This window comes from Paramormyrops kingsleyae, chromosome 20 (assembly GCF_048594095.1).
Source record: "Paramormyrops kingsleyae isolate MSU_618 chromosome 20, PKINGS_0.4, whole genome shotgun sequence".
Taxonomy (NCBI): Eukaryota; Metazoa; Chordata; class Actinopteri; order Osteoglossiformes; family Mormyridae; genus Paramormyrops; species Paramormyrops kingsleyae.
Genome location: NC_132816.1, coordinates 8,768,597 through 8,786,583, shown reverse-complemented (window position 1 = coordinate 8,786,583; position 17,987 = coordinate 8,768,597). Strand labels below are relative to the sequence as shown.

At 38.6% G+C, this 17,987-nt stretch overlaps 1 protein-coding gene across 2 annotated transcripts in view; it reads left to right on the top strand.

Annotated features, from left to right (window-relative positions):
* The window catches only part of npepps (aminopeptidase puromycin sensitive), a 65,154-nt gene extending 47,743 nt beyond the window's left edge, over positions 1–17,411 (top strand). For both annotated transcript variants that reach the window (XM_072703907.1, XM_072703908.1), the window contains exons 14-23: positions 606–669; positions 4,529–4,668; positions 5,620–5,754; positions 7,190–7,409; positions 7,624–7,766; positions 11,423–11,479; positions 11,644–11,751; positions 13,609–13,764; positions 14,720–14,767; positions 15,098–17,411. In XM_072703907.1, coding sequence (XP_072560008.1) covers positions 606–669; positions 4,529–4,668; positions 5,620–5,754; positions 7,190–7,409; positions 7,624–7,766; positions 11,423–11,479; positions 11,644–11,751; positions 13,609–13,764; positions 14,720–14,767; positions 15,098–15,256 — 1,230 coding nt within the window. In that variant the 3' untranslated portion in view covers positions 15,257–17,411. The remainder of the gene's footprint in view (positions 1–605; positions 670–4,528; positions 4,669–5,619; positions 5,755–7,189; positions 7,410–7,623; positions 7,767–11,422; positions 11,480–11,643; positions 11,752–13,608; positions 13,765–14,719; positions 14,768–15,097) is intronic.
* Positions 17,412–17,987: the final 576 nt, after the last annotated feature.

Sequence of the window (17,987 nt, the reverse complement as noted above, 5' to 3'; positions counted from 1 at the left end):
GCTGTGATTGTATGTTTAATGGATGTTACAAACTTGCAATTCAATTTGGAGCCTCAAGATGTCACCATATGTGTTGCAACGAGAGCTTTTATATATTTACATATAGCAAATGCTTTTCTCCAACCCACTGTACAAGCAGAGTACAGAGTACACAGAAATACAGGATACTAAAGCTCCTGTAGCTCAAGAAATACATTGTGTTGACTGCACAAAGGTCATGGATCCTAGACTTTTATGTGCTAAATGTATAAATTTTTGTCACTCCGTGTGCATTAATCTAGATCATAATATGTATGAATACATATTATTGTTGCTTTTTTATTATTTTCATGCTTTTGTATTCTGGGCTCATAAAGATACCAGTACTGGTCATTCAGACCAGTAATAACTGACTACTTATGTATTGAACATAGGGTTGCAAAATTCTAGGAATATTCTTGTTAATTCCCATACTTTCCCGTTAATTCCCATGGAAAGTTTCTAATGTGGAATATTTCCAAAATTCCCCAGCTTAACTTCCCATGGAACGGAAAGTTTCAGGAAAATTTCCAGAAATTTTCCAGCCCTTTGCAACCCTAATTGAACAAAAATGTTTCATTTTGCAGCAAGGAGAAGATCGTGTGCTGAAAATTTCACAGAAAAAATTTTGTGCCAGTGGACTCCATGATGGTAAGATTTTTGTTTAAATTGTATAAAAACAACATATAATCATGTTTTAAAATTGCTCGTATAGAAAGATGTAGGTCAGTTTCAATGGACCTGATGTCTGAGAAGTTTGTCCCCCAGTTGCTGGAAGGGCTTATGTAAGAACCCAGACTTGTTAAGAGCAGTACAATGATACTGTAGGCTACCGAAGTGAGCTGTTAACACTACATTTGCACACTATAGAAATGTCTGTCCATGTGAAAGCATTAGGAGTGTAACAGTACACAAAATTCATTGCTTAATAATCCTCAGTTTTGGGTTGATGGTTCTGTGAAAACTCAGTACAAGGCAATGCATTTGTTGATGAGTCTGAATAACAAGTCCCAAGATACACTTACTGTATTTGCACATTGTAAAAATACATATAAAAAAATCTGAAATATAACGTTATGGAACACTTTTATTGTATTACATCTTACAGCAAATATTTATACTTTCTACTCTGCTACGTTTCTCCTTAGCGTTGTGTTACGTTTTACATTCACATTGCCGTTTTTATTTAATCGGATGATGACAGGGAAAAGTAGCAATGGGACAGATAATACTGAGATTTCAGAGCTTTTTCTCAGCAAGGTAAAGCCCAGCAACTCTAACTTGGGAGCAGGCGATAGAGATTTCACGTCCTCACAGCTCTTAGAAGCTTTTATGAAAGCAAAATACCTTTGGGTGTCATGGATTTTTTTCGGGTTGAAGAGATTGATCGCTATACAGTTTGTATCACATACCACACCTTTTGATTCATAATGGAAAGTGGCTCTGAAAATGGCAAGAGATGATCCTTGGATGTTTGTGATCAGGCTGACTTATTGGTGAATTGTGAATAGCATGTTAATGTCCTGACAAAAGTGTTTAAAGTTTTCATCGATGGATTGATAGAACTAGTATTTCATCTTTTCAATGTTTGGTAAATACAGAACCGTCATGCCTGAACTTTTGTATTTAACAAAATACATTAACTGTCATGTTATAGTTGAATCACGGAATACAAGTCCAAGGACTTTTACTCTAATACTTTAACAATATTTAAAAGAAATTAATTAAATAGGAAGGCCAATGGGGTACTTCAGCTTGTACTAGAGTACTTTTGCTTGTTTTTTTCTACTTTTATTTAGGTAAATTGTTTGAGTAGTTCCTCCACTACTAAAATTGAACAATTATTTGTGCAAAAAGCAATGCTGCAATATATTTCAAATAGTTGTTTCCAGCAGTAGTGGAAATCTAAATAAATGTCAGAACTTCATCCTACTTAAGACCTGCAAATTTTCAAGAATCTGAAAATGTCATCACAAAGAGAAGAACGTAAAAATAAACGTTTTATCAGAGGCAAAATGAAACATTGCACTTTGCTTTTAACACAATTCCTCTTGATCTTTCCTTAAAATAGATTTATTTCAGGGTGTGACATAAGTCCTTGAATCACAGATTCTTGGACAAGAACACTAGTGTGTCCACTTTGCTTGGCTTTAAAGATGAACTCTGACACATCACAACATTCCCTGATGCACTACCTAGTCTTTCAGAAGGTGCACTTGTGGCAGGCACACACACACATACTTCCTGGTTAGCTTGCTTAATTCATGAACGTTAACCGGGTGCATTTTCCACCAAGCCAAAGGATCCATTTCACTGCAAATTGTGGGAGTCAGAAATTAACTTAAGTTCAACTTCCCTGGTCAGCGCGTTGGTGGAATAGCGAAAGTTATTGAACTGGATGGGTTGGTGACATTTTATTAACGCGAAATATGTGTTGCATACACCGATTCCTAATAAAAGTACACTATTATAGAACTACAAAGATGTAATTCCATGCTGTAAACTGGCTCCGGAGCTTCCCGCCATGTTGCGATGTTCTGAAGCGTCATGGAGTGGGCGTGCTCAGATGGTTAAAGGCGTGTTCACTCCAAATTCCAGCTGACCAATAGACGTGTAAGCTGCTAAGGTCCGCCCACCCGTTAAAACAGTGCCAAAAGTTAGAAGCAAAAAAGCATTCCAAAAGCAAAAAAAAATTGCAGAAGCAAAAAAAAAATTCAAAAGCAAAGAAAAGCATTCCAGAAGCAAAACTAATTAGAGAAGAAGGGAAAAAATAATTTTATTCAACTTTTTTGATATTTGGAAAACACATTTTCATTCTGATACTTAATGATTTGCTTGCGGTTTTCAAAATTTTGATTAATACTTTTGGCACAAAATTAACTCCATAGTGCTCCTGCTTTTTACATTCTCTATCAAGCTTGGTGCTGCAGAACTAAAGCTGGAGCTGCTTTCGCCCACTGCCATGTTGTGTCACTCATGTAAAACAATGGGTCCTCCAGGTATCCGTTGTCGGGGGAGGAATTGCCAGCTGCAATGCCTGTTGAAAATTGTTGTCTGCCGGTTTTTTCCATGAACGTGCAGATGCAAAACTGGCATTTAAGTATTGATACCAGCGCTAATTGATATCGAACTTGATACTAAATTTTAGTATTGATTAATATCTGAGAATCGATTTTTTTGACATTAGCCCCAGGTATATAAAATCAAGCACCCTAACCATGCAGTCTGGTTCACAAACGTGTGAAAGAATAGGTTGTTCTAAAGTGCTCCGTGAATTCAAGCGTGGGTCTGTCATAGGATGCCACCTTTGCAATAAGCTTCACATCAATAAGCGCAACGGCAAGCATCAGAAGTAGTGGTGTAAAGTTCATCATCATTGGACACTGGAGCAGTGGAAACTTGCTCTGTGGAGTGACGAATCATGTTTCTCTGTCTGGCAGTCTGATAGACAAGTCTGGGTTTGGCAGTTGCCAGGGGAACATTACCTGACTGACTGTATTGGAGTGACGAATCATGTTTCTCTGTCTGGCAGTCTGATAGACAAGTCTGGGTTTGGCAGTTGCCAGGGGAACATTACCTGACTGACTGTATTGCAGTGACGAATCATGTTTCTCTGTCTGGCAGTCTGATAGACAAGTCTGGGTTTGGCAGTTGCCAGGGGAACATTACCTGACTGACTGCATTGGAGTGACGAATCATGTTTCTCTGTCTGGCAGTCTGATAGACAAGTCTGGGTTTGGCAGTTGCCAGGGGAACATTACCTGACTGACTGCATTGGAGTGACGAATCGTGTTTCTCTGTCTGGCAATCTGATAGACGAGTCTGGGTTTGGCAGTTGCCAGGAGAACATTACCTGCATTGTGCCAACTGTAAAGTTTGGTGGAGGAGGGATAATGGTATGGTGCTGTTTTTCAGGGGTTGGGCTAGGCTCCTTAGTTCTAGTGAAGGGAACTCTTACTGCTTGAGCATATCAAGGCATTTCGGACAATTCTGTGCTTCCAACTTTGGGGAAGGCCCTTTTCTGTTCCAACATGACTGTGCCGCAGTGCACAAAGCAAGGTCCACAAAGACATGGTTGGGTGTGTTTGGTGTGGAGAACTTGACTGGCCCACACAGAGCCCTGACCTCAACCCCATCAAACACCTTTGGGATGACCTGGAACAGAGAATGCAAGCCAGGCCTTTACGTCCAACATCAGTGCCTGACCTCATAAATGCTCTTCTGAATGAATGGGGAAAAATTCCCACAGACACACTCAAGTCTTGTGGACAGCCTTCCCAGATCAAGGGCAGTTGTTATAGTTGCAAATGGTTTTAGAATGGGATGTCATAAAAGTTCCTTTAAGTGTAATGGCCAGATGCCCCAATACTTTTGTCCATATTGGGTAGTCTGGTACTTACATTTCAAGATTGTTTTTCTTTATTAATTACAATATTTAGAAGCAGCTGTTTGTCACATTAATGTCCATTGACTTCACCTTGGAGTACAATCCTGCATGTTTTTGTTCTAGGTGAGAACTGTCCTACCTGGATGGTGCCCATCAGCATCTGCACCAGTGAGGACCCAAGCTGCACCAAGCTCAGCTTATTGCTGGACAGTGCAGAGACAACAGTCAGCCTCAGTAACATACCAACCAGCAACTGGCTGAAGGTAAGAGGGTCTTATGTGTTTTTTGGAAAGGAATTGGCAGTGTACTAAACGAGATCGATCAGATGGGTACCTCTAGGGTCGAGGCTAAGTGCTTGAGAGCCAGGAGCATTCTTTTTTGCTCAGTCAGTTGCATCTGCATGATAAAAATTGGTGGCCATCTGGAATTCTTTCCAGTTAACATGGCATAAATTACTCATAAATTTCAAAATTAATATTGCTTTGCTTTTTAAAATAGTCTTATTTGGTGCAAACAGCATTCTGTTTTTTTTGCCAGTATAACAATGCTTGATTGCAAGGAACTAGCCTCAGAAATTTAAAATGGTAAATGGACTGCATTTATATAGCGCTTTTCTACTCCTATGAGTACTCAAAGTGCTTTACAATACATGCCTCACATTCACCATCCACACACACATTCATACACCAGTGGCGAAGGCTGCCATGCAAGGTGCCAACCTGCACACCGGGAGCAATTTGGGGTTCAGTGTCTTGCTCAAGGACACTTTGATGGGGTCAGGAGGAACCAGGGCTCGAACCGGCAACCTTCCAGTTGCTGAACGATAGCACTACCTCCTGTGCCACCATCTTCCTAGACCTTATGCATTTATATTCAAAAAGTAAATGCACATTGCTAAATCAAATTGGAATGTTTGCTGGCAAACTTCACAGAAAATTTGCATGTCTTATACCAAAATTCAGAGAAATGTAGTAATGGTTTTGTAAGACTTAAATTTAGTATTTTATCAGGGTAATCCAGTGTTTTATGAGCTTGTGGTGGCGTGACAAATATACACATCTGCACTGAGGATGTCTATCAGCCTCTAGTCCTATTGCAGTGCAGTTGCTAAAGTAAGCAAACCCGATACAAAGCAAGCACTAAAATTAATATTGAAGTTAACATGTTTTATTGCATTACATTGTGGTTTGTGGGTTTTTGGATCTCTTCTCCAGATCAACCCTGGTACGGTGGGGTTCTACCGGGTCCAGTACAGTTCAGCAATGCTGGAAAGCCTATTGCCAGCCATTCGAGATTTGACTTTGCTTCCTGTGGATCGACTTGGTCTTCAAAATGACCTCTTTTCCCTGGTGAGTACTTTAGTGGAATCAGTCATTAAAATCCTGGCTTATCTTTACTACTTTGGCTGATCTTTTTCACAATTATATAAACAGTAATACAACTTTGAAAATTTGAGAATTTTTTTTTCATTTTATTTACTAGAAGAAGAATACAATTCCCTCTCCTATTGGCTGATGGTGAAATTTATCCTTTATCATTTTGTATCTGGTGCATCGTTGATGTTGGTCCCCCCCAGTGCTTCGGTTTTATCCATGCTGGGGTTGTTTGTATAAGTTGTATAAGTATTTCTTTGTTCTGGTTTACTCTCTCAAATCTATCTCGAGTAATTCAATGTTTTTTTACACAGCAGTAACTTAGTGTGACTGGGCTCTGCACCGCCTATTGGTAATGTGAAGTGTTTTAGTAGGTTCTGTAACAGGAGGTCTTGCACAGATCGTTTCTGGTTTAATGAAATCATTAATGAAAAGTCTTTCCCAGGGTTCACTGAAAAATACCTAGACAGATAAACCCTGTCCGTGAGAATTCTGGTTAGTTGTCTCCCAAAAATAACTTCAAGTGAAAAATATTATTCAAAATTTGTAGCGAAATGACATATGTTGCATACTTTTCAGTAAAATGAAAATAGTGATTTTGAAATATGTTTTGAAAAAACTATGAAAATAGTTTTGTCTTTGTCAAGACAAAAACTAACTATAAGTATACAAAACGCTGTTCCATTTCTTCAGTGGTAGGTTGCATAGAGAAATGTTGCTCTCTGTATGCTGCAGTTCTAAGTGAAAGCAACATCTGTATTGTGGTATTATCAAATTGTGAACCCTATATCGTGTATTGAGTTGTATCAAGAAAAAAGCATATCTTCCCATCCATACTGACCAGACATTAATTTCTTGAGTAGATGAGATATTACTACATGACGCAGTGATTTCTGTCCCGTGTTTTTGTATTTTGACTTATTTCGTTTACTGTACTGCTGCCAAAACTTCACTTACTAGCTAAACTGTGCTGGATGTCAGACGTGTGTAAGAAGTAATCTTTGAATAACTTGATATTTTAATGCATTTTCATTGGGAACTTATGAATGAATAAGCAAGAACATTAGTTGTGGTAATAAGGCATTGTGAAGCATTTTTAAGTTTCAGTTACAAATGTTTTATGTTTAAAAAAAATTCATAGTACAATTTAACCATGTGATATGTACAATACAGCTATGAAATATAACTTTTTACTCACATTTCTCAGTTTATTTTGATTTGCTTTAAAGTGGTAAAACAACCGACAAATGATTCTCTGATTCTGATTTAATCCCTGCTTGTAAGCAACTTACTTTCTCATGTTCTTTATATCTCCAGTGTGTAGTTAGCCATCTTGCTGCAGACATGTATTGGCTCCCCCTTTCTGTCTTGGATCTGCTTTGACTGAATTGTCTTTCCTCTCTCTTCTCAGGCCCGCGCTGGCATGATCAGCACCGTCGAGGTCCTGAAGCTGATGGAAGCTTTTGTTAATGAGCCCAACTACACAGTGTGGAGTGACCTGAGCTGTAACCTTGGTGTGCTGTCTTCACTGCTTTCTCATACGGATTTCCATGAGGAAATACAGGATTTAATCCGTGATCTCTTTACCCCGGTTGGAGAAAACTTGGGTTGGGATAGTAAACAAGGGGAAGGTAAGTTCATTCAACCTAAGATGAAAACCTAATTTTAGTGTAGTTGTATATGCTCGATATTAATAATATCAATAACATTTTTTCATTATGCTTTTTATTAGTTCATGTTTGTTTTGAGTATACATATTGCACATATTAGTGATTTGTTAAGTTCTGGCTTAAGTTCGCATCAGCTATGTGTAAACGCACATGATCTCTCCCTCTGCTTCCAAAGGCCATCTAGATGCCCTGCTCAGAGGGCTCGTTCTTGGGAAGCTCGGAAAGGCAGGACACAAACCCACACTGGAAGAGGCTCGTCGACGGTTCAAGGACCACGTGGAGGGCAAAAACACCCTCTCTGCTGACCTCAGGAGTCCAGTAAGTTCACCTTTCATGTATAATTATGATGAAGGTTTTTCCTTAAGAGAGAACTGTGCGTTTCATTAGTTCAGCTGAGTGAATAGTTAAGATGCATCATGTGAGTCCAGACTGTCTCTGGGTATTTTCTGAATGATCAGCGAGCTATCAGCTTATAATTCTCAGATCTGTATTCAGACACAAAAACAGTGCAAATGCACTCATTATTTGTTCTTGATATGATACAAAATGGTGCCGTGACTCTTACCTGCATTTGTTTTTAATTAACATGTACTTACACACCAGTTATAAAAGACACTATGCCTTATGATTAGTGTGTAATGTATGGAAGCCCGTTCCCACCACTTTCATTTCAAACCTGGTTAACATTTACAAGATAATTATCGTTTAAAGTTTTGATGTAGGCTACCACTCATGTACACACAGTTGGAAATATTGGGCAGGGGAGACATCCATTTTAGCCATCGTTCCTGTCTGGTACTGTACATGCATTTCATTGAAACATTAAAGTGAGAGCAGAAGTAATGGCTCCAGCTACATGTTGGTTAGTTGGTCAGAAAAGAACTCCGAATTATGAGAAATAACATAGGAATTGTGGAAAATAGTCAGAATTGGCAGTCCATAGACTTTGTAGTGAAGCCTTTAATATAGGAACTATTTGCTTCTACCGAACTCCACACATCAGTCATATCACTGTACAGTAGCGAACTCCACACATCAGTCATATCACTGTACAGTAGGTACGAGCAGAAGCACCCCAGTGCTATCTTCTGCACAGTGATATGATTGGTGTGTAGAGTTTGGTAGAAGAAAATAGTTCCTACAGTAAACTGCTCACTACAATGTCTGTGGATTATCTTGAGTAAGCTGGTCATGATTTCTGGTAAGTGAGTTGCAGTTGAATTATTCAAATATCACCACAGAAAGAATGCCATTCAGGTCCCCCCTCCAAACATGTTGTTTTTCAGCTAAATTAAAGAAAAAAATATATTCTAGACTTCTGTTTTTTTAGCCTTTGCTTAGCGTGCCCCCAGTGTTTTGGCAGAGAACTGCAGGTTTTCTACCACTGACTGTTTCTCTTGCACCATCCAGCTTCCCATGTTCTCTCACAAAAGCTTCCTTCCCCTTGAAGAGAACTTGAGGTGGTGCTGTTTCAGTGCTAAACATTTTTATGCAGGCATTACATTTTCGACTACTTTTCTGTAAGTTTCCACATGACTCCAGATCTGCATATGTTTTGTAGGCCTTAAGTGAAGATTCATGAGGAGATTTTCTTGGCTCCCTCCTAGATTTGTGTAAAGCCTGTGATACTGTAACATACACAAATTACCAAAGGCTTCTACATTGATGATTTTGGTGGCTTCTGCAATTAATCTCTTGATTGCAACTAGTGATACAGACCGATAGGTGGTTCCATTGACATGTTTCTGTAATGATTGTCTTTACAGTGTTTCCAGGAGTGTTTAAGGCCTTTGAATTATTGTATTCCCTGGATTGGCAGTACTTGTGTTTTTGGGACTGGTCAGCCGCTGCCATCGCAGGCATGTTCTCATTAAAATGACAGATTTTACAGATCTTTTTTAAACTTGGCAGAGACATTGTATGCATGACATGCTGGAACTGATCAAATTTTAAGACCTATTACCCCAGAAATTAAACAGAAGTTCTGTTTAACAGAAAGGGAAGGAAAGGGCAAATATAGAAGACACTTGATCTTGTGAAAGAACTGGACCTTTTATCATTGTGTAATAAATGCAGTTGCAAATGGTAAAAATCAAATAAATGAATTATTGCAAATTATGTAAACTTTATAATAGCCTGGGAACTTTGTGATGTGGGTTAAACACGTTTAGAGTGGATAGTGTGAAATCCATATAGAAAATAAGGCAGCATCAGAACCTGTAATCTTCCAATATAGTGAAGCATTGCCCCAGACTGCGACCATTTAGTTGCATTTTGTGATCCTTTTTGGAAACAGTACAACTACATTTTATAACTAGGCACATCACAGCATACCCCAGAATTTCCTTTCCTTGGGTTAGGCTGGCTACCAAACTTCTGTATTTTTGTGGTACCGACTGAAATTATGGTGTTTAATTAATCTCAAAACTCATGCGCGTAAAACCCACACGCGCGTATGCGCTCACGAACAGAAAACCCATTCTCTCTATGTGCTCGCGTTTGCTGGACCCTCTCTGTGCGCTCGTGTCTTCACAAACATTCATTCACTTGACAGATTGAGTTTTGAGACTTTGGAGACAGGAACAATGGCTAATTTCTCCACTTCGTTGATTGGTCGCTTTGGGAGAAGATGAAGAAGATGATCACTGACCAGTTGATGAGGGAACAATCAGTTTCACACTCTGCCATAATGTCTTCCACTATGTTAAGATCTTTCTGGATCCTATTTTAATATTGCACGTTCAAGGTGGTAATCGGAATCATACATATCTGATTCAGAATGTAATATTAATAAGATTTGTTCATACCCGCTGATAAACACACCAACGTGAATAAGGGGAGCACTGTTTCTCCCACTTCACATTTACATTTCATTTATATTCATTTATAACATGTAATAATCATACTTTTATATTGCAATATATGTATGATAATAATGTTATATGCGTATACTGTTTTGTTCGTGTGTATTTTGCATTTTTATACCTCTGGTTACTGTCTCTTTATGTCTGCATAAAGCAGGGCTCACAAGTGTCACGCATGACCGTGAGACGCATGCTGTGCCCCTAACAGATGTAATCTCACTCCAAACTTTTGGTGAAACTTGAGAACCCTGGTAAAATATCATAATGGGGCGAAGTCCTTTATTTATCGCGACCAGTCCCCCCAGTAACTAATCAATAACTAACAAAATAACTTGTTCAAATAAAAGATTAGTACTGTAGCGTTTAATGAATTCTTGTTGTTGAAACTGATTTTAAAATATATTGGTATCAAACAAAGTATTGTTCAGGATTCAAGATCATGGTATCGTTCTGTTACTGGTATCGAAAAATTTTGAACGACACCCTGCCATAATCTTGGGAGATTTCAAAATACCAGAATAACGTTGCTTTTTAATAGTTAAAATACCATATACTCAAGTGAATGTCAGAACGGTATCAAAAATTTGATATCACCTACTACTATTAAATGTTTTGTTTATAAGTACATAACCCAAGCTACTATCTTTATTTCGAAAAACGTGGCCCTTTTGTGACATTGAAATGAACTTTGGTATTTAAAAAAAAAAAAACATTTAACAAAATGATTTTTTTCTCTTAAAGCACTACTTCACTCTGTGTCTTTCCTTTAAAATAAAACAACACATTATTTCTGTAAATTGTATGTTTATTACCAAAGCATGTGTCAGTAATACAGTTAAGATGGAAAAAATATGAATGTGTTGTAATGTCAATTTAAGTGGTGTGCCTAAATTTTGTGGTGGTGCTCCTAAATTTTCCAGTAAGGAACACCAGTGCTACTAGTGGAAAAGTTAGCCAGCAGCCTTGTGAAGTAACTTTGCTTGGGGCTCTAAACAAATTAATTTAGGGCTGCATTTAGAAATATGTTTTGAAAATTTCTCATTCTTAGAATTAATCCAATTCTTTTAAATTAATAAAAGAATTGTAATGTGTATGTACATTTTGCTTTAGGTGTATCTGACCGTCCTGAAGCATGGGGACAGTGGGACATTGGACACAATGATGAAGGTATATGGTTAATCTACAATTTTTTTTTCGGTAAAGTCCCACTATTACTGCAACATGTTTTGGTTTCATTATAAATATCAGGATTCTTGGAGTTGCTGTGATTGACAGTTTGTGAAATTTAAATTTGTTCACCTGATGGTTGAATTCACTTTTGATTTCTCCAGCTGCACAAGCAGGCAGATATGCAAGAGGAGAAAAATCGCATTGAAAGAGTACTAGGGGCCATCTCCTCCCCAGAGCTGATCCAGAAAGTCCTGGCCTTTGCCCTGTCGGTATGTATGCTTTCGTACTGTCCCAAACGATGATTCTTTAAACGATTAATCTGCCGATTATTTTTTTCAATTAATCGACTAATCTAACAACTAATTTTTAAATTGATCTGATGATAAATTTATTGATAAGCAATTATTTTCAAGTTAGTCATTTAACACAACTATTCACCCCCCTCCCCCACACACACAAATCTGAAATTCTCATTAACATTTCAGTTTAAAACATTTCAAACATTATTAACAAAAACTCAATAGGATTTCTATGTTAGACTGAAGTTAATCACTGCAATAGTTTTTACTTTACTTCAGTACACCAATTTGACCTTAATGTTGAAACATGCTAAAACATGAAATGATTTCATAACTAGAGAAACATGTTCTTAACAAATACTAGTAAAGGTAGCTTATAGTTAAACTTACTTCAGTGAGCAAGAAACGATTTAGGCTACAGTGTGTAAATAGTCGTAAACGATAATTTGTCTCACTCTTACATGACAGAAATATAAGACGGCTGAAACAGCGTCATTAACGTGAGCTACAGTAGAGCTGCAGAAAAGGTATCATGACTGAAGTATTCCTAAACTTTGGAAGACCGTGTGCGAGCCTTTCTTGCCACGTGTTTCTCCAGAGGCTCCAGAGCTCTGCTGGCAGATGCAGCCATGTTGCCTCTTGCGCAAGGAGTCGGGACAGGCGGAAAATTTCCTTTTTGCAGGGTGGTGAGAGATGTGGTGCATGATTGGCCAGTGCATGCTTTACAAAATAGTGCGGCACTGCTGTTACTGGCGATATTAGACAAAACTATATTGGCCTTGCAAAATAGTGTGGCACTGCTGGCACTGGCGATACTAGACAAAACTGTATCGGAATTTAAATAGTTTTAACGGTGTCAGAAGTGAAACAACTAGCCAGCTTATTAGTGGAATAACTTTGTATTGTAAATGAAAACCATGCTGCAGGTCCAATAAATGAAATATTGTAGCTCTCGAGTGGTGAAGACATCATCAGGTGTACAAGGCCCTTAACCCCCAGCTCCCTGGGTGCCGCTATGGGTGGCTGCTCTTCACGGACAGCTTGCTTACAAAGAGCAAGTTGAGGGAGGCGTAAAAAAAAAAACAATTTATAAATTAATAAAGTGATGATTATTATTATCAGGACAGTGTTAACGTGCTCCCGAGGGGATAAAGTACTTTCCCTTACAATACGTTTAGCTTATCACTTAGTGCATTGCCTAAGTGATAAGCAACACTAAAATTCCACGTCGACGCATTTTTATAATCAACATCGTCGATTACGTCAAATAATCATCCCAGCCCTAGTGTACTTCTCCCTCATGTAAATGTAACACTAATGAAAGGCCACTATGCCAAATTGTATTTGTCTCTGTATTAGTTATCTTATTCACCTTGTAGGAAGCTTCCTGACAATGAGGTAATAGATATCAAATATTGCAACAAAAAGAACCGTTCAACATCTCAATTTTCTCAACTTTTAGACACTTCACAATAGCCCCCTTTGGCTTCGATGACATTACTGCAGACTCCTGGCATTCTTTCAAACAGCTTCCAGATGTAGCTACCTGGAATGCTTCTGGGCACAAGTTGGCTACCTTGCTCTTACTCTTTTGTCCAGCTCATCACAAACCAGCTCTTTGGGGTATAGGTGGGTGGATAATGGGGGCCAGGTCATCTGTCGCAGCACTCTTTCTTTGATCCCAAGATAATGTAGTACTTATAAAACCTCGAGTTGTGCATAGGGTCATTATCTTCTTGAAATACAAGGTGTGTCCAAACTTTTGATTAGTACTTTACATTTATTCAGTATTTTTGCATGTCTACTTTGTGTTTATCTGCCTCGTAGGATGAGGTGCGTCCCCAAGATACGGTTTCTGTAATCGGGGGTGTAGCCAGCAGTAGTAAACATGGCCGGAAAGCTGCTTGGAAGTTTGTGAAAGACAACTGGGATGAGCTCCACAACCGGTACCAGGGTGGCTTTCTCATCTCCCGACTCATCAAGGTAATTTCAGCTATCAGGGAACTTTCCGAGAACTTTAGTCTGTGTTATATGAAGGTCTTCTCAAAGTAGGCAGAGAACGTTCTTACTGTAACATTAATGGAACATTATTTACAAGTTTTACATTTTAACAAAGGTTCTGTCAGTGTCAGCACAATAAAATTTTTTACCTGAACATCTCCATTCATTTTGAAAAAGTTTTAGCGTAATGTGAGGTGGCCGGGATGAGGATCACCACCTCTAAGTCTGAGGCCATGATTCTCGACCGGAAAAGGATGGATTGCCCTCTCCTGGTAGAGGATGGGTTGCCCTAAAGCAGAGAAGTTTAAGTACCTCAGGGCCTTGTTCACAATTGAGGGAAGAAAGGACCAGATGATCAACTGATGGATCGGTGTTGTGTCTGCAGTAATGTGGACGCTGTACCTTTCTGTTGAGGGAGCTGAGCTGGAAGGCGAAGCTTTCGACCTATGGTCATGAGCTCTGGTTAGTGACCAAAAGAATGAGATCACGGATACAAGTGGCAGAAATGCGTTTCCTCCACAGGGTCAGGCATAAAGATTAAAGGATGAGGAGCTTGGACATTCCGGAGGGGCTTAAAGTAGAGCCATTGCTCCTCCACATCGAAAGGAGCCACTTGATGTGGTTTGGGCATATCTAGGATGCCTCCTGGATGGTTCTCTGGGGAGGTGTTTTGGGTTTGTCCAACTAAAAGGAGGCCCCAGTGCAGACCCAGGACACGCTGGAGAGATTATATCTCACGGCTGTCCTGGGGACGCCTTGGTAACAGGAGGTTGCTGGTGGGAGAGAGGTCTGGGTATCCCTGCCTACACTGCTGTCCTGTGACCCGACCCAGGATAAGCGGCAGAGGATGGATGGGTGGATGGAGGGAGGGAAATAGCTTTATAATAAATATATAAAACACCTGAAATAACAGCTGGGTGCCTTTTTTATTAAACAGCTTTCTGTTGATGGATTTGCGGTGGACAAGATGGCTGCTGACGTAAAGGTGAGGATGGGTTTGGGGTGACCATCATTTAGGAGACTTTTGGTCCTGCTCCTTTTGCTGATGGCTTCTGAAAGATTGTCATCTTTTTGAAATGGTCATCAAATTTCACAGCTAGGTCAATGAGAATTACATTTACACTGATTAGAAACATATTTTATGCTAAATGCTTAACTGTTGTGCTGACAGCAGCATTGAGCTCTGTAATAGAACCCTATTGATGGATCTATAATGTCAATGAGCACCGTCTCCTGGTTTACTTGATGATGCACTGGCATCATGTCAGTGCATTGCAGTAGTTTGCCAAAAGCATGTCATGTTGCTGTGTTGCAGAGTTTCTTCGAGAGCCACCAAGCGCCTGCAGCCGAGCGCACAATCCAGCAGTGCTGTGAGAACATCCTGCTGAACGCCGCCTGGCTCAAGCGTGACGCTGACGACATCCACGAGTATCTGCTGAAGCGCAAGACCCAGCCTGCCAGCCCATCCGTTTGACCCAAAGACAGACAGACAGACATATAGAGACAGACAGACACGTCAGCGAGAATGAGACAGGAAGCCTAGACACGCAGATGCAGACATGCGGACGGCCCTCCGCTTTTTGGGTGAATGCTCACATATTTTTAATCTTGCAGAAACACTGGAGAAATAGAACCTACTATGAAAATAAATACTTAGTAAAATGCCATTTAACAGCTGAATGTAGTAATCTCTGCACTGCCCTAATGAGATCGTCTTCAAACATATTCCACAGCAAATGTGTTTTTATTTTTTTGCAAAGCTCTCATAAACATCTGCATCCACACTGACGAGTGCTAAAACAGACAATATGGCTGCTCCGGCTTGGAGAAGAAAGTACTGTTATGCTTTTGCTAAACTGCTCCTTCGGATTTGGGGTGGTAGATAAAGAGCTCTGGTGGAGGGTTGCGTCTCTGCATATCTTGCACGCTTGTTTCTATGCGTGTGGTTATGTATTTGCATTATAAACACCTAAAACTTGTATGATGTATGAGGATTTCCTTCCGTACTTTTCCGGTGTGAAAAAAGCCCATATACCATCTATTGAAACAGAACAGCTGGACACTTTTTGGATAAATTACAGAAAAGTAACATTTCCTTCACTTAATAATAGATTTGTTTCATATTTTAAAATAATATTTAGGTGTCTGATTTTGTGCTAATTATTGCAGATTTCAAAAGGGAGAAAAATGGTAAAATCAAGCACCCCCCTCACAGAAGACTAGTTTCACTTGATATAATTAAATGATGCTAAATGAATGGTCTGGTCCCAATCTCTGACCACTACTCATACACGGTTATCGAACTACACATTGAAACCTTAAATTGGTTTTAATTAGTATGAAAAAGTTATTACTCTTTAAAGTGGTTTCTGCAATTAAAATGAAAGCAATGTTGTGTGAACATTGCATATCTACATGTGACTTATTGGATGAATAAGCAGAATTTGCAATTTGGTGTAGTGCTGGAGAAGGTCAAATTGTTGGACAGCTTCCCTGAAACATTTCTTGTGGTTTGCTTTTTAAACAACGTTGGTCTTCATAAAATAAAATCGAAAACCTTATATAAAATTAGTGCTGTTTCGTCTATTTTCCTGCTTTTGTATTTTAGCTTTTTTTTGTCATTTAGAAATATTGCAAATAATTGAGCATGTTTTCAACAAAAAAAACATGAACTTCAGTTAAGTAAACTGAATAAATACATTCACATACACATGAAATTTTTAAAAGAGCAGAAGAGGGCAAGAACACAACTTAACTTCAGTACACACAAGAATATTGTATGTGATGTGTATAGTGTATGACACAAGGTATAAAACAAATATTCAATATTTTGTAGTTTGTTATTTTTCAGTGCATTTTTTGTAAAAAAAAAAAAAAAAAAATCCTTTGATTTTTATATAGCATCTTTTTTCCAGTATCATCGCTCTAGGGTACTTAACTTTCAGAAACACTTGTAATTCAACATGAAACAAAGCAATAAGTCTGTGATACTTTGTGAATAGTTTCACATATTGAAAGATATTGACTATAGGCTCATATTGAAGGTAACGCTTTAGTTGTTACTATATTTATAGGAGACCACAGAATTGGGTGTTTTTTACCCTCATATCAACAAAAATATAAAACTGTGTTAAGAATGTTAGGTATCATACTGTAAAATAGCATTATTCTCTGAGACAAGATATGTTTTACTAATATGGGTCAGCCTGAGACACTGTCAAAGCTTGCAATGCCATTAGTTACCTGATAGCTATGTTTTGTTTAATGGGTTTTATTTGTGCAAGGGAAAGCCATTACATTTCATTGAGTTAGTAATATTTATGCCATTTTCCGTTTAATGTTTCTTTAGCAATATATTGTTTTTGAAGATCTTGTTCCAGTGCTGCACACTGAAAAAATAAAAAGACAATCTGTTTTTATTTATAGGAAAATGTTCTCATGAGAGAACTTATGAACTATTCTTAAAAAATAAGGGGAGGTGGTCTGGTTCTGTGGATCTCTCACTCACTGTCACATGTTCTGTCCAAATCTGTATTCATAATTTTACTGAACTTTCTGCTAGCATGGTGTCCGTTTTGTTTTTCCACATTTCTTGGCAAAGCATCAACAATAAATCCATGAAAAATAAAGCCATTGATTCGTCTACATTTCCATGTTGCCATGCATGTGAAAAGTAAAAAGCAGAGTGCTCCAACCTTGGTGCTGCCTTGTTCATAAAGACCATGGTGTAAATATATTTGGGCGTGGTGCAGAAAAGCTGCCCACTTTCTTAAATGCTCTAAAATCCAAACATTTTCCTCAGAAGTACTGGAATGTATATGACTAAAGTCTTAAATTTCAACAGCACAGATTTCTGGTTTAGTAGAACATACTGCACAACATTTTCTGATGTTTTTTTTATAAAATTAATATTTGATTAATTCTAATTTCAAGGGTATGTATGATACGTATAATGGCATTTTTTCCATTAATGTCTTTGATGCATAAGCAAAAAGTTAACATACAGTAAAACCTTGGATTGCGAGTAACTTGGTCTGCGAATGTTTTGCAAGATGAGCAAAATTTTAAAATAAATTTTAACGATAAACGAGCGAGGTCTTGCAATACGAGTACAGTATTACATATACGCTTAGTCTGCCAAGCGTCACGTGATCACAACTCCGATGGTGGTTCTCTCTCTCTTGCTGTGGGATTGTGGGTAATCG